Below are 23,791 nucleotides of genomic sequence, written 5' to 3'. Positions count from 1 at the left end.
AGATGGACACAAATACAGTGTACCTTTTGGCAAGTGTAAGTAGGTTGGGCAAGAGTGGGCAGAACGCGATCTTCAAAGAATGAGCGAAAGAAGACAAGAAGGAACACGAAAAAGACTGTGTTTTTTTATTTTGGCAAGAAATTAGGTTGGCGCATTTTTTTGTAAGCGGGGGAAGAATAATTTTTTTCTTCCCGTAAGCCTTGCAATATTTCTTCCTTCCCTTCTCCTTCTCAGAACAGAGAGATCAGAGGAATCTGCTTGTCGTCTTAATAAGGACTGCAGGGCTCTACTGACAGCTCTTTGAAATCGCAGAGCCAAAATAGAACATTTCACCGAGGCCTTCTCACAGATCCCATTTACAAAGTTTGGTAAACGTTGCTCCACGGAACCATACTGGAAATCTTTTGTGATCCAAGATGACTCTCAATACGAAAGGGACAGGGTGGGGGAAGTCGCGTGAGCATTTCTGAGTCCAACCGCGAGTAATCACTGTGATTGCCTCATGTTGTTTTGCATTGTTTCGTTGTGTTCTCAGACCTGTTTTCTTTGTGTCATTCCCATTGTTATTTTAATACCATCATTGGCATGCTGTACAAGCACACAGAAATGTGCACACTTAGTGGGAAAAAAGCGCATTTCCTCCAATTAATTTCAAACGTGTGACTTGGACCTGGAGAAGTTGAGTGGGACATACATTTGCATTTGGCGACTAAATCACGTTTTTTATAGACCCCTTTCGCAATTACATAGCTGCCGTGTTAATGCAACTTTCAGATGGAATTAGTTCTTTATGTGCTCCGATGCTTGTAGTCCATTAATTTAGTTTTATTGCCACTAAATTAGTTTTACTTACACCCTCTGGCAGGGACGTCTAATGTGCATAAAAATAACTTATGCCTCTAAACATTTCTACTCAAAATATTCTGCTCGAGTATACACTCAGACTTCCTGGCTCAATGAGAGTAAATTAGCCTCCAAAAAGTCTTTCCATTCTGTCAATGAAAACATGGCGAGATATTTGTTTTGTGTCTTTCCGTTTATTTTTTCTGACCCCAGCTAATTACATTTATTCAATGTCACACATCACCTCCTCCCCCCACCACTCCCGCAGGCTGTGAATTCTCTCCCTATTCTGCATAAAGTGTGTCACATGGAGCATTTCCACCAAGGGACTGGACTATCAAGATATTTTATTTTGATATGATATTGTTGATATTGAGAATATTATCACCTTCACCGACCAAAATCTGCATGAGTCAAGGCTGTTTCACTGTAATATATTTATTATACATGGAAAATGTTTTTGAGTGCCTATTTAAGGTCGTTATGATATTTGCGGGCCTTGGGGAGTCACTCTAGTTAGGGACCAGGGTCTGCTGGTGCTACAAACTATAAAATACATTTTCTCACTTAAAGGTGAGAGAAAACAACGCAGATTTTGGACCGCTCCTGGCTAATTTCTGATCAATAAAGACATCTCATCCCTGATTGGATCACGGAATGTATCTTGCCTGTCAATCACAGGTGGGTGAAATGTAAGAGTTTTCAATGGCGGACGTAAAACGTACACCATACAAATTAAAGAGGAAGGAAGCAGAGATGGAGGGGATGTTTCTTTGTTTTCTTCTTTCTCTTCTGCTCTATCAAATCGTACACACCCAAGCTTTAATTGGATGGAAAGAGAATTATATGATAATGACAAAAGAGAAGCACGTTTGATAGTAAAATAGATTGACCTATGGGTTTAAATTGTACAACTGAAAATAAAAGGTTACACTTTGTTCTATTAAAGTGATAGTAGTATCCGGCCAGCAGTTATTCAGAGTCTTAATATAGGCAGAATACTTCAATTACACGTTGTAAAGGTTATACCATTTACTGCTTGTTTCAAATATTAAACATTGTTAAAGGAAGATTATATCCCAAACGCTTTTGTGCATTTTTGGTAAACATTTGATTTTGTCTAAACACTCCTGTATTTAGTGTCTAATTTACTGCTTGGCCTTTGAAGGCCATGCAAAGGTCATTTCTACATTTTCAAGGTTCTACAAATACATCCAAAGTAAAATCACATTTGTGCTGCTTGAGAAACTCTCTATGGGCTCCGATGATTGGGGTCAGATGCAGAGTGAAGCTACCAGGAAAAAGATAAACTGCATTGACACAGTGCTTGGTTATGTATAACCCTACTTTGGCTTTTACATTTCACGCAACTAAACGGACACAGCAACATGCCCAGTAAGAGTCTCTGGCCATTCCATGGCTTGTTCTCAATCATTCAATATTTTTAAGGGTTTAGAAGTGAATGTTGCACTCATCACAATGTGAAGAATGTTTTACAATTTTGGTTGTGGAATTTTTGCTTTGTTGAACATCTCATGCTACTGCAATAACAGACTCGCCTTGGGAGTCTGTTAAAAGTTAACCTATGAGGTTATGACTATACTTTTCTATCAAAGGAAGAGAGAGTTGTTAAACATTTTGAATTGCTGCCAGGGATGTGCAATGGAACAAGTGATAAGCTTTTTGGATTCGATTTGTTTTGTTAATACTTTAAACATTTAATTCTGATACCCTAAAAGGTATCATCCAGGGATGTGTACTGTGGAAGTTTAAGATCATTTTATGAAACTGTCATAACCTATCTAACTGTGTTCTTGTAGGGCTTTAACATCTATTCTTCTCATATTTTCCTAGTGCTTCATGGAACATGTTGCTGTATTTTTTTGAGGAAAAATGACTTAAAATAAAAGATACGTGTCACATAATAAACTTTTATTTATTTACAGACACACATAAAAATGTTATTTTTGTGTATTAACAAATTGTTTTGTACATTTTATAGACATTGCTTGGAACCGCTATTTCACAAATGACAGTATTATAAAAATAAAAGCACATGTAACATAGGTGGCCATTAACATGGCTCTTGGGATTAAGGTGTAATTTCATCATCATTGAGTAATACAATATTTACGCATTTCTTTTACAAATATGTTGAAGAAAATGTGAATTTGCTGTTTTCAAAATATAAAATTATTATTTGCTAAACTTGGGACAGGTAAGGAAATTAAGTAATACATTTCTTCTCAGCACATGTTCTGAAATACAAAAAACAGAAATGCTCCAAATTATGAATATGATCATTTAAAAAAGAAAAAAAACACATATAAAATGAAGATATAAACATGCTGGTTTAAAATATGTATAGAGGGAATTTAACACATTGCTTGGATAATATTTAACAGCAAAAGCTTTATTTTACATTGGTAACTGGTTAAAAATGTTGTGCATTTTCTACAAACTTGAGCACATAGGCAACATTGTAAGTGACGATAAAGTTGATAAGGTCGAGCTTTGTAACTGTCAAGTTATTTTATTTTATCATGAAGAGAAAAACAGGTGATCTGGATGTGGTGGAAGTCCTCCTTTAACACTACATGGTTGTACAAATTCTCATGAGCCATGACATAACAATCCCAAATCGCACTGCTGCGATTTTGCAACGGAAATGAGTTCAAATCACCAAATGTCCCCTCTTTGCATTATTGTTGGATTGCGTTGAGAACTGCACAGCCATCTGTGCGACTGGCAACCCAAACCATGTCTCCCTTACACCCAACTGTCTTTAACTACATAATTTGGTTGTTTCGTATTCCCTCGTGTTGGGCTGCTTAGCGCTGAACGTCTGCAGCGCTGCCTGGATCCTCATCACATCTGCGGTGGACAGCTTGAGCCGATGTCTTAGCAGGCAAGAGAACAGGTCCAGGATCTGGGGCCCCGGCGGGGACAGTCTGTTGACCCGGTCTCGGATCTCCACCAGCTGCAGCAGCGCCGAGTCCTGTGATCCCTGAGTGTACGGGTAGTCCAGCTGCAGGATCAGGTCCTGGATGGCGTCGGGGTCAAAGTGCATGCTGTAGCCGTACACCTGGATGCTGTTGATCTTCATGTAGCCAAAGTTGCTTCCCGGCTCCAGGAAGTCCAGGGGCTCATAGTAGACGGAGCCGTTCCCGCTGGCGGCCGGCGCCTTGATCCGGCTCCTCAGGTAAAAGTGCACCGTCTCGAAAAAGGTCTTCCACTTGTTCCCCAGCGTTAAAGTCCAGTTGTAGCAGTCCAACGGGCCCTCGAGTCTAGTCCTCTCCCAGTCCGGGTAGCTGTTCTGGTCGATGGGCATGATCCAACTCTCCGAGTGGCTCCCGCCGAAGGGATTGATGTACACGGACAGCAGGGGCTCAAGGGTGCTGTTCTTGGTGAGGCACACCTGCAGGGACATGCCCAGCAGCATGTGCACGTGGTTGGACTTGTACTTGTTGCTCTTGAGCGTCAGCAGCATCCTCTTGCGCCACGACGGGTCGAACCAGCTGTTGAGCCGCACGTCGTTGCTGACGAAGATGCCGTGCACGCCGATGCGGCTGTCACGGCGCTCCAGCAGGTAGCGCAGCTCCGCGTCCTGCAGGTCCGTCTCGAAGCCGATGTAGTGGTCCGTGGAGTCGGGCGCCTCGTTGCGGCACAGGCCCTGGCTCAGCATGAAGCCTGGGTTGCAGGCGGCGCAGCGCGAGCGGTTCTCGTAGGAGCAGGAGGCGCAGCCGGCGCCCTCGCCCACCGCGCAGGGGATCAGGCCCTGGCAGGACGGGCGCTCGTAGGGGCAGGCACAGCTGCGGGTCTCCTCCAGGTAGGAGCCCAGGTGGCTGTTCTCGCTGCAGTACAGGATGGAGAGGATGTAGCCCAGCCAGTAGCTGAAGGGCCTGAGAGAGAGAGAGAGAGAGAGAGAGAGAGAGAGAGAGAGAGAGAGAGAGAGAGAGAGAGAGAGAGGGAGAGAGCGTTTAAATTCAAATTGTTGCAAAAAAAACATTGTCAAAACAGCAACCAAACACTGTAATTTGCAACCTTCAGACAGCTGGGGATAATCAAGCACACAGCCACACAAACACACACAAAACACAGACATTGCGTTTAATTAACACACACATTTGCAGCGAGTTGCAAATACACAACCATCAGTTGTGGGCATCAGTATTTCTAACACGTGCTCATTAGATAAACTCTCCACTTGGTTTTGCTGTCTAGCATCTCCCCCTGCGCTTCTTGGACAGCCCCCCTGTCTGCTCTGTGGGAGCGATGCATGAGGGGCGGTTTGAGGGAGGGAGGGAGGTTAGTGCGGGGGGGAGGGCGGGGGGTAGGCGGAGGAAGGTAGCTGGTCCCTCACTTCCCGGTAGTTGCCACCCTGTCTTCCTTCTCGCTGCGATTGAGGGTGAAGCGGGGAATATGCAAATGACGATCACAGCGAGGCAGACCCCCGGCAGGTGTGCTCACACACGGCGTGCGGGTGTTTCAACACACAAGCTGTTGACTGTCAGTCATCTCATTTCACACAGATCCACATGACACATCGGCCCGCGGCGCTATGGCTTTGGATATTCTGTAGTGCGGTGTGTGCGTGTGTGTGTGTGTGGTTTGGAAGCGAGAACAATGGATAGGATGGCTTTTTTGTTTTTCAGATTGGTTGCGTTTTGTTGTTGTTATTTCTTACTCGGCAGCAATGCTGTTGTGACACCTGAGATGTTTTGTTTCTTTTTTTGTGTTCTGAAAATGTAGGAAATATGCATCCATTCGAATATCCTCATATCGTATTCGCACATTGTCTTTAATTGCATGAATAACTTTTGAACCCTGCCTTCCAGCGTACATGTCTCGATAAGAATGTGTACTGGTCTCACCCTCATAGAAGTGTTCATAATAATATCATCATCTAACAATACACATGTAAATGTAAGTGTTTACAAATATATTTTTGCTTGTATATAGATCAGGGATGGGAAAACGAGGTGTATGTTATTTATAGTGTTAAAAGCAAATACGTAACATCAAACACATCGATTGAACATCAACAAAGAAATCCATCAACAAACTGAGGCAATGTTGTCCGTGCGAAAGGCTAGATATCAAAGTCTCGGATTCTCCAGCAGTCTCGGATTTTACATATTCATATATTTCATATATATCTTTGTTTGATCGATAACCCAAAAGTATTAACTTCTCTTCAACCATGCAATTAAGTTTCTCTGTTATAAATGTATCCCCCAGAAATATTTATGAAAATATAAATACATTTATAAGAAAGAATAAATAAAATAATAATAAGGAGATCTTTAGGAGACTTTCTTTGTTCTCAGCGTTACAAAATACCTTACAAAATTCAGCTACTATGCCATGGAGAAATGGTTGAAATGGTGCAATAGTTTCAAAATGGTGCATTTGGATAACTGGTTGCAACATTTTCTTGGATGGCTCACTTCAGCCATCAATCAACATTTGTTCCTGATAGCATGAATCATGGCTGACTGCTATCACACTGTCAGTGTGTGAGTGTGTGTGTGTGTGTGTGTGTGTGTGTGTGTGTGTGTGTGTGTGTGTGTGTGTGTGTGTGTGTGCGCGTGTGTGTGTGTGTGTGTGTGTGCGTGTGTGTGTGTGTGTGTGTGTGTGTGTGTGTGTGTGTGTGTGTGTCTGTGTGTGTGTGTGTGTGTGTGTGTATAATAAACTTTTCTTAACATGAATATGGCAATGTTTTTATGCATAGATCAATAATGCAAGCATCCTAGATACAACCAGTGTGCATTTATTAAGTAATATGCCTTGTATAGCATCTACATTACCGGCAGGCCTGGAATTCTAGGATATTTATATGTTACACTATGCAATGTATGTTCATCTGAACACTACTGTTTCAAAGCTATGAAATTTTCATTTTATAGAGGTAATTATATTATTATTTTTTTTAGTTTGTTTCAATCACACACGGCAATCCATAAACAATACATAATAGATAACATACTTATCTTATATTTAATCACATGTGGGTGATCTATTATTTGTTGGTTTTAAATGATGAAGGCTTACACTTTATTCAATTTTAAGTTGACTTGAGTATGTTAATGCTCTTCAACGCTTCGTTTGAGAGGATATCCATCGTCATTGATCAATGGCTTTGGTGCTAGCTTAATGGTGGGGCAAAAAGTAACCACATCCCAAACGACATAATACTTCATCTCAATGAGGTTGTTGTGTAATAATGAGCAGGACAGTCAGATGAGGTAAACTCCGAAGTATGACTTCGCTGCCGGAAAATTGTCTGCTGCCTCTAAGCCAGGGGTTCCTGTAATATCCGCAAACTCTATAAATATCTTAAAGCATACATAACTTTTTTTTCATTTTTTATTGAAAAAAGGAACAAAACAAATATGATGTAGGTAATAAGAAGAATCCCCAGATATTGTGAAATATAATTTTTTGCATAACGAGTTTTTGCATATTTCCTGTCGATGATTTGACATTGACAGCATTTAATTTTGATCAAAATCTATAAGAACTCTGTTTTAAGAAGTTACTTATTGGATTTTTAAAATGTAAGAAGTGTCTCTGTCCAATAAGTCTAAAGTCTAAGTCTAGAGGAAAGGACAACAGAAGTCAGAAGAATACATTTTAGGTATCTTTCTTGGTTTAATATAATGTGTGTGTGTGTGTGTGTGTGTGTGTGTGTGTGTGTGTGTGTGTGTGTGTGTGTGTGTGTGTGTGTGTGTGTGTGTGTGTGTGTGTGTGTGTGTGTGTGTGTGTGCGTGTTTGTGTGTGTGGGGGGGGGGGTTGAGCAGTGCAACAAGCTATAGTTCAGAGCCGGTGTGAAAGCTGTCTTGAAAATAATGGTAGAAGCCAATGGTCGGTAGAATGGTGAATGTTGGTGGACTGGGCATCCAGTTGGGAGCCCCTTAAGCGACTCACATGAACGCCTTAGAATTCCTTTTGGCTAAATGGGAAAAGCCCAACTAAGTTATCCTCACTTTCTCTTCCACCAGGAAGCTTTTTTCTACAATTGAGCATGCCCAAATGCTCATCTGTACCAAGCACCAGTCTGGCAGTTGTAAATGGGGTACGTTTTCAAACTACAAGATGTAAGGGATAATCACCTCAAGGCAGGTTACCGCCCTCGACTTTGTCTCGGGCGGTAAGCCGTCCACGAACCGGGCATATCAAACTGTTTATTGCCCTACCTTGAGGTGATTATACTTCTTGCTTGCCAACATAATGAAACAATTCAAATACTTTAATAATTATGCTTTTTCTTATTCGTATTGCATGCATATTAAATGTATACTCTGTTTGAGTTCATCTCCCTCAAAAAGTTGTCCCCTTTAATTACGATCGATCTAACATGTTTTGGTCACCTCGAAGGGCATTATCCCGCTTATACCATGTTCAGTTGCCAAAGAAAATAAATTAAGATCATTCATTAATATTTTCATGCGTTTTACACTCCAAATATAGAGTTTTTCACATGCCATAATTTAGTGTCCCTGGTAACGCCTGAGGGTTTGACTAATACCTGGAACAATCATTACCCTCCCGTAAGGTTTGAAAAGCAACGTAAACGTTGTTCAGTCCTCCAGTAAATAGGACAGATCTTAGCTATGACTTTTCAACGGGAGGTCTTCTAGTCCACTGGGCTAAGAGCCAGAGAGCTATAGGCTGTACACGCTATGGATTGAACATATTTATAATTTGAAATTCGTCCCAGCCTTTATACCACAGACACTCTAGGGTCTATAGTATATAACCTCGTTGCCTGATTACAGTTTAATTCATTTTTCACAATTGACCAGCTCTCGTTTTGAAGAATAATCACCGCGCCATTCGTTTCAATGGGAATCGTGACGGTCTATACTTTCAACATAAGTGTACATATTTATATTTCGAAATTCGTCCCAGCCTTTAAACCACAGATACTCTATGGCCTATAGCATATAACCACGTTGCCTGATTACAGTTTAATTCATTTTTCGCAATTTACAAGCTCTCGCTTTGAAGACTTATCACTGCGCCATTCGTTTCAATGGGAATCGCGACAGTATAGAATTTCAAATTATAAATATGTACACTTTATGTTGAAAGTATAGACTCTATAATTTCAACATAAAGTGTACATATTTATAATTTGAAATTCGTCAAAACCTTTATAACACAGATATTATAGGGTATATAGCATATAACTGTGTTTTCTGATTACAGTTTAATGCATTTTTTACAATTTACCAGCTCTCGTTTGGAAGGCTGAACAGACAATTTGACTGGAACTACTTAGCAGGTGTCCATATATCTGGGATTAATGGACACCCTGCAGCCGATAAGAATAAAATACAAGCTGCGTATTGATCTACTATTTGATGACGCTGTGCTCAGTCAGCCGCAAGTAGAACCGACAAGTCAGCGGGCATCCTGCCGGGTTAACGCCCTCCTCCCAGCCAATCAGAATGAAGCATTCTTAAATGAAGTAGAATAAGTTATATTAATGACATCTCCCTAGTTATTCTTAAAAAATGCAGGTATGAGCTCATATAAATCATATGGGCTTAGGTTCATAAAAACAAAAACAAAAAGGATCTAGTGTCCATCACTACCAAACTTTCACTCAAAAAAAGGTGTTGGTTGTGTTTTTCATTAGCATATTAAGGCCTTAAGTATTAAGTATTAAGAAGATGCAGATGATGAGTGCAGATGGAGAAGATTTCTCACCACGGTTTACACCACTTTTAATTGCAATCGCACTTTTGGAATGTCTAGAGATTCTCACACATCAATTTTCACACGTCACTCACACACGTTACCATGGGGCAGTACACACAGACGCGCGCGCGCACACACAGACACAAAATGAAAGTATCAGTACAAAATGCAACGGTGGAGATGTGAATGCGGGCTTCTCACCTCTCCCTCAGCGTAATAATCTTTGGCTGCGTTCGACACCTCTTGCTGAGCACGAAGAGTTTCTTGACGATGCGCCGGGCTTTGCCCAGGAACTGCTGGGTGCTGAGCTCCAGCTGCTTGTAGCGCTGGTGTATGGCTGGCTCCATCCTCCACAAGTACTGGATGGCAGAGGTGTTCAAGGCGTAGAAGGTGGGCAGCTTCCGGACAAAGTTCTGGAAATCGTCTGGGGGGGTTAAAGGGGCGGCAGAGGTGTGAAATGGGTGAAGATCCTCTGATGTTGAAAGTTAAAGGTAAAAGCCAGATGACTAATAGAATATTTCTTGAGGTCATTTATTTCTCCCCGGTTAATGCTGGCTCAAGTTTACTAGGACACTTGGCTTTTGCAGGATGACCACATTAGTCCAGAAGGCAACGAGGCAAAGTGCTATTAATTGTGCTTAAGTGCTATTAATTGACATATATGCTAATTCGGGGGTTGACAAAAAGTGCAGCACCCACTTTGGGTTAAGAGGAGTCTTTTCCTATTTTCTATTTTATTACCAGCCAAAAGAGTTGCCAAAGCACAGTGTGCAGATCTCTGAGCGCAGAAGAGAGAGAGAAAGACCACTGGCCTAATGGCAAGACAGAGTGCAGCGAGAGGACATTCTAAGTCTGCTGTGCTGCGTGCAGCATGCAATATAGGAAATATTGCACTTCCAGGGGAATTCAATAAAAATATCATGAGCAGATGATTGATGATCCAGATCATTTCAAGTGCATCTCTAATGAGCAAAAACCAACGAGCTGTTTGGTGATTAGCACAACCCGATCGCACAGTAATCCGACGACGCGCACACAACACCTATTTCCAGCCATCCCTGGCAAATTAATCTCAGAGTATTAGATCTATCGTTGAAATCGAGCGCGATATTAAGGCCTGTTGATGGGACACGACGTGGTGGATTCCGGCACTCCTTTTGAAGGTCTTATGACTTTAATTTAGAGATATTTAATTGATCTGAGGACTCATAATAGGTTTGCGAACGTGAGAGTCAAGGGACTGCCGGCATTAGAGAGGCGCCTCGTGACTCATTCTCAAATTAGACGGAGTAGCACATTTACACCTCGGCTGGAGTCGCAGTGCTCCACTGGACTTCAAGGCTCGGTTTACTCAGCACAATGAAAGGCCGTTTGGAAAGCCAGGCCTGGCAGGCTCTTTCAGAGTGGCATTTTAGGAAGATTGAAGGGTTGCAGAAGAGTACAAAGAATTTATATCGAAAGGCACGTAATATATAAATGCAGAGGCAAATATCGTTTCACAGACTAATCTCATTTTCTTTGTGGGCTGCTGCTTTGACAGAAATACATGAAGGGGAATGTAATTTGTGAGCATGCTGCACTGTATAATGAATACCTATATACAACAATTGGTTACTGACTATGTATTACTTACATCAGGCCAAAAGATATTATGATAATAACATATCCATCTTGTCTAAATTGGAATAGGCTACCTAGACGCACAAATCTTATGAATGCCATCGATGTCTCTAACCTGCCACTCAATGCACAGCAAGCTGCTTTTCTCAGCCTGACAGAACAGCGTGGACACCCTGCATGCCTGTCACTGTTTTGCTCGCAAGATTCTTTAGGGTTTGAGGTCGATGACAGCTCTTTCCAATAATACACCTATGCTTTATTACTGAGACAATTCACATCAAGTGTCTGTATGCCATTTGAATACCTATGCATCATGCTTTGATTCAAAGAATATAGTCACCCATTTAGTCCCATTGAGATCAATACACTCTTGATATATGGATGGTTTACCTTTTTACATTCATCATCTATTTAAGACAGCATGCAACACTCCCTCGTCTTGCTCTTTCAACTCTTTACATTTTTTAGCAGAAAACATATTTAGCACAAATCAAACACCTTAATCTAGCACCAGCTGTCAGAATGGGTTGCGGACATCACATTTCAGCCAAATGAGATCGGAACCACTGGGACCTGTTCTAATTTAAAAGTAAGCGTGAGACTGTGGGTGCTCCAACTTTCACTCATCACATCCTTGATTTCCCAAATCAAATCATTCCCTCATTTTGTCCCGCCCTCACATCACGTTTATACTTGCACATAGATCATTGACAAGCCTATCACTCTCTGTAGGCCGTCAGGCTATAAGCCGGTGCAACATCGTAGTTTTAAGACATTCTCAAAAATCACACGTTATCTGAAACAAGATATGCTCATAATGTTGCCCCAAGTTGTCCATTAAAAACAGTGTGCAGTAATGATGTGGCCATGGGAAATGGTGGGTAGTGAGGTATAATATATTTATAATAAACCACCCTGCGATTTATGATGCATACTCAAATGTATAAATCACGGTTATCTTCCTGCTAAAAATCAAAGCAAAGGGTGCTACTGTATGAAATATTAGGTGGCTTACTTAATGCCTGAGATTGGAACATTGTTATTCAATTAATGGAGAAAAAGCCTCACAACTCATTAAGCACAGTCTACTCTGACTGGTAAAAAGCTAGCAGTGGCAATCAAGATTGAACATTTGCTTGATGCATGTGAAAGTGGTTTTACGTGGGTGGGGGCATTTGTTAACCCCACATCAGTCTTTCTAAATGATAAACAACTTGAATCAATAACTTGAATAAAAACACATTGACACGTTAGTGCATCCCTTTGGCAACCTGCCGGGCTGCAGTTATTAATTCAAGGAGATTGCGTCAAGTAGGTGAGCATACATGCATCGTAGGGTGATGGGATTTCTAATGAACTTTATAATAATAATAATATGCTTTATTTATCAAGCACTTTTTCAAACAAGGTGACAACATGCCTCATGTCGCAAGCTTCATGCAGCAATAAAACATAAGAGAGCAAGTAGCCTAAATACAAAGAAGTACAAAAACATACAAATCACATACAAGATGAATAACCCATGCATTGAGGCATAAAAGGCATAAAAAGTATAAAAAATTTAATAACGGAGGGTTCAAATTCTGGGTATGCTTTTCAGATAAAAATATATTTTAAGAGGAGATTTAAAATAATGTATTAAGGATAGTCACTAACTCTGTGTAGCTTTTCTGTGAGGGTGTCTGTCTGTTTGCGTGTGCATGTGCATGAGCGCATGTGTGTATGTGTGTCTGTATAAATCATGTTACACTGACCCGACTCCTCAAAGTCCTGGTTGGCCAAGGTCCAGGAGTCTCTGAGGTGCACCAGGCCGGCTTCCATGGCTCTGAGGTCCACCTCAGGGCAGTTACACCTGGGGTACTCGGCACTGCACTCGCACCAGCAGTCCCTCTCCCGACACACGAGCTGGCCCTCCTCGTTGCAGCCAATGTAGCTGAGCGCAGCCTGCACGAAGCGCGCCCGCAGGTGCCCTGGCAGTATGGCCTGCAGGCCTGGGGGGCGAGGACAGAGATAGGGGAGGAAGGGAGAAAGGGAGTGTTTGAGTGAACGGATACTCTTTTTCTTTCAGAGGGCCTGGTAGAGTGGGGTACGCTAGCATGGTCAGTAATGGATGGATGGCACTGATTTCTGTTCTGTTCTCATCATATGCTTGACTTCAGATTCAATGTGCACTAATCCATTTAGATCTGTTTTAGAGGTTTTTGTATTTGTTGTGAGTTGGATTTCAACACTTTTGCTCTAAGTCGTACGGGCCAAGGATTCAAAGGAAAACCCTGCAAGCACGCACAGCAGGAAATAAAAAAATAAAAAAAAACATAGAATGGAAGCTAACAGATTGAAGCTAAATTCATTCTGACACTCTAGTGGCGCCATTATGGACTTTATAGTGAGAACACGCACTGTGACAATTCTATCAGAAATTGTGTGGCTTCAATTATGTATAGCCAACCTTGCAAATGAATCTTGTTTTCAGGGCTCTGAACCAGAACGGAACTGACAGAGTCGAGGTTGTCATAGTTACTGCATCCGAGAGGCCCCGTCCTTGTTTCAGTAACCTATAAGAAGGAAAAGACAAAGAGGAAGATGAGGGGGAGAAGAAGAAGATGAAGGAGAGGAAGAAGAAGCATGAGCCCAATGACAGTTAGCCATACAGGGAGAAGAAATCCACGAGGTCATTACGTTAACAGTGAGAGCGCGGTGTGAGAAGGAAAACCGGAATGTGTGAGAGAGATTTAGGCTGGTTGAGTGAAACCAGGATTAAGTCTCATCCCTGTACCCTTGTCATTGCAACACATTATATATTACCCATCATTTAGGCACTTTGAGGGAGCAAATCTCATTTGGGATAATGACTCTGTGAAGGAGAGGGGTGCAAATTGAGTTGTGACTTAGCTTCCTGGAGCAAATCACAGCTGGTACAGCACGTTGTTGCGATCAGTTGAGTGATCAAGCTAATCCTTCCCCGCAAAGTGTTTGTCCAAAAGAAATCACTACCAATTGATCCCTAGTCTGATTTATGAATAGACTCTGAATTAAGCACAGTCTGTGTGTAGAGTTATACGCTATAAAGGGTCAGAAATTAATTTTAATTGCCTCGCTTTGCATATTTGCACATATTTAATTCCGATTCAATATTGAACTGAATACAATCGATCATTTAATAGCTGCTACATGCTAAGCATACATTGTTATGATATTGTAACGATGTTTTGTTCAAATATAGACACATATGGCATGCGTCAAACCTACACTGAACCATCACCTGTAATGTGTAATGGGCAATTTTAGATCCCTTCAAGGCTCATTAAAAAAACAGTAGCATGGAAACAAAAGAGCTTTCGCCCAAAAGTGACAAGTAGGCCTATAGCATGAAGCAACATGACACACTGCAATTGATTAACACGTCAAACTGAGTTTTGGGGAATATTCCACTGTGAGAAGCTGCAGGCGAAGAGGAGACAAAGAAGTTCAGGCAGGAAATAAAAGTTTGAGTGAAGTCAGGAGCAAACATGTTTTGGAAAGAAATCACAAAAATCTGGTGTGCCTTTTGGATGTGCTTTCCAAGAAAGGAACAAGGCACCGCACAGACCACAGGGGGGGGGGGGAACACTTGAGTGGTGCTGACAACACATAAAACAGGCCACCGTGGAATCTCACGTCTTCCACTGTTTTGCTCATGGTTAGATGGCACACCATTGAGGAACATTCATCCTTCACATCAAAAAATACATCTTGTTTTAAAAGCGCACGTCACATCTGGGGGTCTCGGATGACAACGATCGATCTGTTTGGGCTGTCAATGCCAAGGTGATTGGAATAACAATGCGGTGATCAAGGTCCAATGGAAGTAACTGCCTTCCCTCCGCCATATAGGACCAAAGAAACATGGTGAGAAACCATTGGTAGTGTGAAGAGCAGGTGCCTCTTCAGTTTTTTAATCCATCACTTGGCTTTGCGGGGCAACCGGGACAAAGTAGTCAAATAAGAGCAATGGAATATTTGAAAAATAAAGGTTTCTAAAAAACTTTTGAATACGTCTTTAAAGTATTCAAAAGACAGAACACATGTTCAATATAGATTTTGTAAGAAATTGTATTATATTTTTCTGTGTCAATGAATACTCGTTTTGTATTAATGTACTAATAATTTTCTGGCAGGCGATGTGCGAGAGCGAGAGAGAGAGAAAGATGGGCTAGAGAAAGAAGGACAAAGATCCAATGCTGGCATCTGTGTTCTGTTTATTATAATGTGTCAACACAATTAATTTAAATCTGTGAGGTCTCCACAGGGAACTGCAGATTGATTTCCAACATAGACAGATGTCCAATTTAAAGGGAAAATTGACCGAATGCAAATCTAAAGATGCCTTTCTCTACGCAGAGCAACAAGACCATCTGCGTAACAACCCAGTGGAGTAGAGCATGTGCGCACACATTGTCTCCTCCATTCAAAATATTCAATAAAAACATTTGCTTGTTTAGCTTCTAATACTTTTAAGTATGTTCAAAATATCAGCAGGTATTATTTTGCACAATAAAGCAATGTAAACGATAATTGTGAAATTGGATATTTAAACAAACTTGAAGTATTGTGATGAAAGTGTTTAGTGCTTTCGTTATAATAATACACCGTTATCCGAGAGGTGTTTTCTGCTGACTATGCACGGGAATTTACAACAGCTGCATTTAATGGGAGCACTAATTACACTTAAAGACTGGCCAAGAATAAGCAGTTTTTGGGCTCCTATAGCTCAAAGTGTTATGGTGTAAACCGCCATCCATTTCCACAGTATTATTTTGTAAATGTGTAAAGCATGCTGTATTTTCATTGACTGATGCCCAGTGTCCGAAAAGACAAACACCAGTCCCCTATAAATATAACAACCTCTAACCCGTCGTTGTGAATTTAGGTTTGAAAAGAAAAATATATACCTAAAAAACAATGTTGTTCAGGAAAAAAACTTTCACCTATGAATAATTTAAAGAATTGAATAAGCCTCAGTATGCATGTGTCATTCTATTAAAGGGCTTTGGAAATGTGTCTGATTCAGCCTGATGAACGAGACGATAAGAAGGTGTGAGGGACAACATTAATATTTCATGCGGTTGATCTGTTGGCTCATTTTAGAAGTACACATTCACCCAAGGCCGGTTTCTCTTAATCACCTCGGCACGGTGGAACACACATATCCACATTTGCATCCAAGATATGTTTCCGCTTGTTTATACGCTCTTTGGGGATTTTGCCGCATGTTTTGAAACCACTTTGTTGCACCGGCTTATACGCTGATGGCAAACCGAGAGAGATAAGCTTGTCAAGGAACGAATGAAACGCTGAAGAAAAAGACAAACAAAAAAAGGAATAAAATACGATCAAAATGAGATTATATTTTATCCCCCCCCCCTAATACAGGGCACAACTGAAATCCGGTCCCATCCCCAGCAGGGAAGCTTTATGATGGGGCAAAGTGGGATTTACTACAGTATGTCTCACTACGGTTAACTGAGTGGCTGCTGCGAAAAAGGAAAAATAAGCCTTGTGCTATTTGGAGGGAAAAAAAAAGCAACTCCTAACCGGAGCAAGGAAGACAGTTTAGTGCTTTGGACCAAACTTGTGGTTCCCCTGATGTTTGCTGTTTTCTTTGCACAGGATTTGGGTCAGGGGGATATCCAAACAGCGATAGATTTAATTCCTAATGAAGAAGAAGACTTTCGAAAAAGAAAGACGACTCCAGCCTTCAGGATTCACGCGGCCATGTGGCTCACATGTTCACATGCCGTCGGGGGGGGGGGTCAAAGACGAGTCAAATGATGTCCAATGCTCTTTACCTTGCGTTTCTTTTCTTTCGTGGTGAGCAGACATTCTATAGGTAAAAGGAACAGTAAGGAACGGAAAGTCAGAAAAGACTAAAGGAAAAGTCTGAAAAAAAAGAATGGAGATTTGAAGCCTTCCCTTCCCAGCAGAATAATGAAGACGTTAAAGAATCGGACCGAGAATGATTAATTCATACCAACACGAGCGATAAAGGAGGAAAGGGCCGCTTTGTTGTCGTAATATACGTATTTATTTATTTTATCCTGCCATCGAAACCATTGCTACCTTCGCTCGTCCACCTCTCCTATACTTTATCGGGCACTATCTGATTTCAAAAGCAAAGTCCTTTGTGTCGCATTTTCTCTTATATAGTTGGAGGGGGGGGGGGGGTGCAAAATTCATCCGAATGCTGCATGACCGCACCGAAAAAGCTTGATAAAAAAATCCTCTCGCTTTCAAATTGGGTCGAAGCATCATTCCTATTCCCTTTTTTTCCTTTCTTCTCCTCCCTGTCTATTAGATCCCTCTCCAGTCTCTGTGCTTTATAATGAATCTTCAGTACGGACCAGGGGCCTGGGCTGTAAATCAGCCGTAGACACCCTGATTGATGCAGCGTTTCTAGACTCCAGCCCTGGCCTCTCTCTTACTCCTGGGCTAAAGGGCTACATAATGACTGCCGCCAAGTCTGTCCTCCTCTTCGCGGGCGTCTGGCTGTTCATTAGCGCACGCGACGCCTTTTATTCATAAAAGGACCCGAAATGGCAAATGACGAACGGATCAAGCTCTTACCGAGGAAATTATTGAAATGGTGTGGGTGATTCATCATGTGGTAGTGCAACCATAACCGCACTTCTCTTTTTTTTTTTTCATTTGTTCTTTTTTTCTCCATCTCTTAGATACTTTTGATTTCCATCCAGGGCATCTATGCTTTGTCCTCTCCCACCTTCAGGGAAGACATTACCGCCATTTAAAATATGTTTTCTCCGGAGAAAAAAAAGCAGAAGCAGCAGAAGCAGTGGCAGCCTTTTAAAGCCAGCTTTGTTTCTGCCATCTATCTTCATCATGCTGAAGTTAAAAAGTACCCCCCTGCCCCCCATCCATGTTCTGAATGAAAGCCTGCTGAGGCTGTGAATATTTTACATCCGTCACCTGAAACAGCCTCGCAAACAATTGCGCCTCACTTTGCTCATCTCAATCACAGGGGTGGTAACCAGCACTTTGGCCTAGCGCTGGCTGCCAAGGCAACTGTGTGCCAATTCACTTGAGGGTATATATATACGGCTTCAATGTCACATGGCCTGTTTAGCAGTGGCAGGGCGGCTTTGGGGATGGCTTGAATATAAAAAGTGTGCAGAGGATCAAAAACAGCGAGTTCGTTCTCTGTGCACACTATCTATGACGGAAATGGACTCGGATCTATCAAATTTTCTCTGGATTTGTTTTTTTTATCCGGTTTTGCTTGTGGTAATGACTTCACGTCTTTGCAGTGACAAAGATCATTTAAAGTTCATGGTGGTCAGCCTCTGAAGAGGGAGGATGATGATCTATCTGGTGGTGATGCTGGGACGCAGCCAGAGAAGTGTTCTCCTCTGATATGAGACGAAGATAATGAAGGGGCTGGCTGGATATTCTCCTCCTGTCATCCCCAGTCCCAAGCATTTACATTCTGCATGTACCACGCAGCACAAAACCACAATGTCAAAGTGTTTACTTATTCTCTTCGATTGGCAAATGATGGGAAGAGCTCATTCAAATGAAAGAACATAAATCAAAATGGGCTTGGTGGCCCAGTGAATACTGAGTAGTCAAACAGCGACTTTGGAGTTGCGGGAATACATATCGCTGTGTGTTATTCAGACTAATGGTAATGTGAAGATGTACCCATTTATTAAAATTAACTTTGCTTCTCTAGCTCATTAAAATCAACGAGAACACATGAACCATTGTCTTGCAAATGCAAATTAAATGATGACATCAAAGAGAAAAGGATTACCATTTCCAAATAATTGCGCATACGAAAAATAATGATTATGTGGGCACCGAATTTCAGGTGATGCCATGAAAATAAGTATGGAGTAAGTATACCATCTAGTTATGAATATATGTATAATCCGTTCGGATGGATATTTAGAAATGATTGAAATCTACCTCATAGTGCTAATCTGCCCTACAATACATGTGTTTGATAGAACATTTCATCAATAACGCTCCACACTATGTGCTCAGTGCTAACACGATTATTTAATTTGCATTGGTATCTTAGATGGTAGCTATAGTGGGTCACATGCCATACTGTTTATGCAGGGATGTATGTAATAAAGGCCTACATCTCATCTAATTTCAGCAAGGATATAAATCAGAGCACACAGCAAAACCTACAGCAGCGTAACATTACGGCACGCCCCGGTGCCCTTGCTAAGGTTTTTTACAATATTGTGTTCACACCAGCCCTGGTTATTTTTTATGTATTTATTTTTCTTACACCACAAGCCTTGTAGCCACTGGAGTAAACAACAAATAGCCCCAGAAGGAAAACTCTTTGGAATGAACACTTTGTTCCAGTGCGAAGGGCAAACTCATCCACTTCAATTCATTTCTCTGTGATAACAACAGACAGAGTGATGAATGAACACGGCTCCGAGGTAGAGCCGAGCAAAAGATGCTGGATGATATTTACATCAAAAGAATGTTTTGATATGCACAGGATACTATTACTGCCACTGTAGTGTGACTGTGTGTGTGTGTGTGTGTCAGTGTGTGTGAGTCTGTGTGTGTGTGTGTGTGTGTGTGTGTGTGTGTGTGTGTGTGTGTGTGTGTGTGTGTGTGTGTGTGTGTGTGTGTGTGTGTGTGTTTTAGATGTGTGTGTCTCAGTGTGTGTGTGAAAGGTGGGGGGGTGGTAAAAGTCGGCTTACAGATGAGGTTAGTCGTTTGCAAGCGGGACTACATCAGAATCTGTTTCAGAAATGGTGCTGGGCCAGTCTTAATCCCTGCCCTTGCTTTTAGCCGACGATTGCAAGACATGAAAGGTACGGTCGCTTCTCATCTGAGGTCGCTTTCTGCAAAGACTCGGCCGTCTGCAAATGCTCCTCTCAGCTACGGAAGTTCCTAGAGGCCATGAGATAATTTATATTCATTTTTCTTTAATTTGAACATTTACTTTGTACAAACAGCACACTTACTTGTTCAAACAAGACCTAATCATCTTGAAGATAGCCAGTCAAAGAACGATATTCATTGTCCATATTCAAGGCTAGTGCTAACAACTTCATGATCACCTGAATGCAAGTTATTGATATGACTCCATAACACAATCGGAGCATTGTGTTTACATTTACAAAGTTTGTGGACAAATCTGAGCGGTGACTTAATAAGTCACTTTAATGTGCTGGTGTGCTCAGATAAAATAGAAAGCCGCTGGAACGAGCCAGTAAATCTTTCGAATAAGATAATTTGTGCATTGCCAGACAGTCTTGAATTAAAACCTAAACTACAACGGCATTTGAAAAAATCTATTGAAACACTTCCTCTAGAGTGTTCTGTACTTGCATTTTGATGGGATTGAAGGTGTAGCTACAACTCAGCTCTGCAGTATTTGGGATCGATAAATCTATGGTGATATTGTGCCTGGTTTATAAAAAATGCTGGCACTTTCCACATTGTATTCACTGTGTTTTGCTGCATTTATGTCCCTTAAAATCAGGTTGTAATGTGTTTTAATGTTGCTGACGCAGACCTGTATAACTGCAATATTTTTCTAGGATGTTGTTTTCTTCTCCTTTTGAATTATAGCTGGCCCATTTGTTTTGGTCTAAAAGTGGAGCTATCATTGTGATGAATTCATGGATGAACAAAACATTGGGCATCTACTCTGAATCTTAAAGGTTCTGTTATTCATCTTTCATCACATTTTTCAAACACTAACCAGAATTTAGGGAAGCCGGTCTTGATAGTGTGACTAATGTGCACCTCAGTTGTAGCAGGTAAAGAGTAATTATCTGGCCTGACTTGATAAAACTCAACATAAAAGTTAGGGTTAGCATTAGGTGATCTAAAATTGATTATTTGAGTGGAATTTTGGGGAAATGGCATAGGCATCTCTCACTATCAGTGAGTGAAAAGCTCTGTGAGAATTCCTTCTTTAGTTGACTGCTACTGCGTCTTTACCATCCAAATTAGATTTTAAACCGCTGCTGACTAATTTCTGCCCAATTTAGGGAATCTATTCACTGATTGGTTTGGCGGAACTCACCTTGCCAGTCAATCACAGATGCGTGAAATGCAACAATGGCATCCAAGACTTGGATCAAGTCTTGGATCTTACCTACCGTACTTTATTTGTAGAGCATGGGGTTAGTAGTATTTATTTTTCAAAACAATGCCAACGTTGATCCACGTTTCTGATTAAAATTGATATTTTCGGTCCTTGATTCTGATTGTCTAGAAGTTGTTGTAAAATTCACACATGCAACTGCATAACAATTAATATTTTGTATATTAATGTGCTGCCAATCTCAAAGTATCCTAGCCTGTGTTGCTTGGCATTTTGCATCATTGAGGAACTACAATGCTTGGCAGAAGAATTATGCAATTTTTTTATGTACTTTATGCAGCCGTGGGTGCTTATTTTTTTAATCGTATTAAGGAGTCCATGGTAACCGTTTTTATAATAACAATAAAAACACCCCACAGCTGTGCTTAGCACACTGTAACCCGCGGCCTCTGGTGGCTCATCGCCTCACTCTACCTTGATGGCGGTGGAGGCGATCTGGATATGGTGCAGCTTGCGCAGGGTGCTCTCTCTGTCGATGAAGTAGGAGGCCGCCAGCTGGTGCAGGGCCTCCAGGGTCACCGCCGTGCCGTTGGCCTCAGTCGCCTCCGCCGTCTTGCTCAGCCTGCGCTTGTCCACGAAGATCATGAGCGACTCTTCCCCTGCGGGAGACACAGACGTGGACAGGCGCACGTGCGTCCGGTACATATGTTGAACCACGTACAAAAACAGATTAAAAACGCAGACACGTCGACGCATGGACCTATACGTACGTACATACATACATAAACACACACATTCACACACACAAACACCCGCACACTGACCCAGACCCGCCCGTCCGCATGCACGCACACACACACACACACACACACACATAGATTACAAGATGGGGTACAAAATCTACTTAGGCTACTGTTTTCTCTCTCTAACAACATAAATCCACTTGCTGGGCAACGTAATCCATAAACGGGATGAAGGGTGAAGATTAAACCTGAACTGCACACCAGGGTTGGACTGCATTTCCTTTCAATTGCAGCCTAACCCTTACTGGTTGGATTTATTCAACAACAATCACAAATAAACAAACAAGCTAATAAATCAAGACACACAATTAAATAAGATAATCGCTCCATAATTGTTGACGAAAGGTCATTGTGATCCAGGGGAAGTGATTGAACATGACAAAGAACTTAATACAATGTTTGGGTATCACACACACACACACACACACACACACACACACACACACACACACACACACACACACACACACACACACACACACACACACACACACACACACACACACAAACAGCAAAAACAAATCAAAGCACTCAAACAAGTTACACATGTTACACAAGTCACGCAAACAGTAATTCTCACGCCTACATCGTTTACACTAACTAAGTTCAAGTGTTATTTGTCACATATCGCACATTATCATATGTGCAACTGGCAGTTGTTCACTTTGCCTGACTCGTTTGACTGTGCTTAGAAAATAAATTATGAAAAAACAATGATTCTAAGGATAAGAATAAACTAGTAAATAGGAAAAGTAGTTTATATAAAATGAAGTGGGAAATCAAATGTTATTTTTTATGACTGTAATAAATTCAGTATATTGGGAGTTCAAGTGCTATTTGTCCATATCCACACGTATTCATATGCACAACAGGCAGTGCTTACTTTGCCCTCTCCTTTGACTGTGCTTAGACAATCAATTATGAAAAACAATAATTCAAAATATAATAATAGTTAGGTGAAGTAAGAACAATTATTCATATAAAATGAACAGAAAATACATTGTTATTTAATTGTAATGAAATCAATAACGGTATATGAGTTTATATATATATATATATATATATATATATATGTGTGCACAGATGCTGCTCTCCACTATCCCTATCCCTATTTAATTGTAATGAAATCAATAACGGTATATGAGTTTATATAAATATACATATATATATGTGCACAGATGCTGCTCTCCACTATCCCTGTGATTTACCTCCCAAGGTGGCGGAGAGCAGGAAGTGCGTCCCGTACTTCCTGATGATGGCGTCGGTGATGGAGCCAAGGCTGGGTCTCCTGCCCAGCTGCCTGATAGTGCGCAGGAACTCGGGGTCCAGAGGTAGGGGGAGCCCATTATTCTCCTGTCTCTCCAAGGCTAAACTGTTCACCTTCCAGCGACCAAAACTCCCTGCAAGGGCACACACACACACACACACACACACACAAACATGAATGCATACAATAACACACACGCATGCATACGCACACAATTCACACATCAAGGCGAAGATGGTAACCAAATTGTCTCATACCCTGCTGCACACACATACACACACATATACACAGACACACATACGCCGGAGACACATGCATACACAGGCTCCCACACACACAAACAAACAAACAAACAATAACAAGCAAGGGGGGGGGGGGGGGTCCATTAGGAGACCCCCTCTCTCGATCATGGTCGAATCTGGGCAGGGACGTTCGCAGGTATGTTCAATAGAGTAAACACACATC

The 23,791-nt window shown here is 41.5% G+C and overlaps 1 protein-coding gene across 1 annotated transcript; it reads right to left on the bottom strand.

Moving 5' to 3' along the window:
• Nucleotides 1-2,754: 2,754 nt before the first annotated feature.
• Nucleotides 2,755-23,568, bottom strand: LOC132468940 (BMP/retinoic acid-inducible neural-specific protein 3-like). The gene is made up of 6 exons (XM_060066778.1): nt 23,268-23,568; nt 21,731-21,915; nt 13,622-13,727; nt 12,927-13,163; nt 9,754-9,976; nt 2,755-4,745 (listed from the first exon to the last, which is right to left on the bottom strand). Exons 1-6 carry the CDS (start codon nt 23,548-23,550, stop codon nt 3,629-3,631), a joined length of 2,151 nt encoding a protein of 716 aa, XP_059922761.1. The 5' UTR covers nt 23,551-23,568; the 3' UTR covers nt 2,755-3,628.
• Nucleotides 23,569-23,791: the final 223 nt, after the last annotated feature.

This window comes from Gadus macrocephalus, chromosome 12 (genome assembly GCF_031168955.1).
Source record: "Gadus macrocephalus chromosome 12, ASM3116895v1".
In the NCBI taxonomy this organism is placed as follows: Eukaryota; Metazoa; Chordata; class Actinopteri; order Gadiformes; family Gadidae; genus Gadus; species Gadus macrocephalus.
Note: the sequence above shows the minus strand (reverse complement) of the source record. Positions and strands in the feature narration are given on the sequence as shown.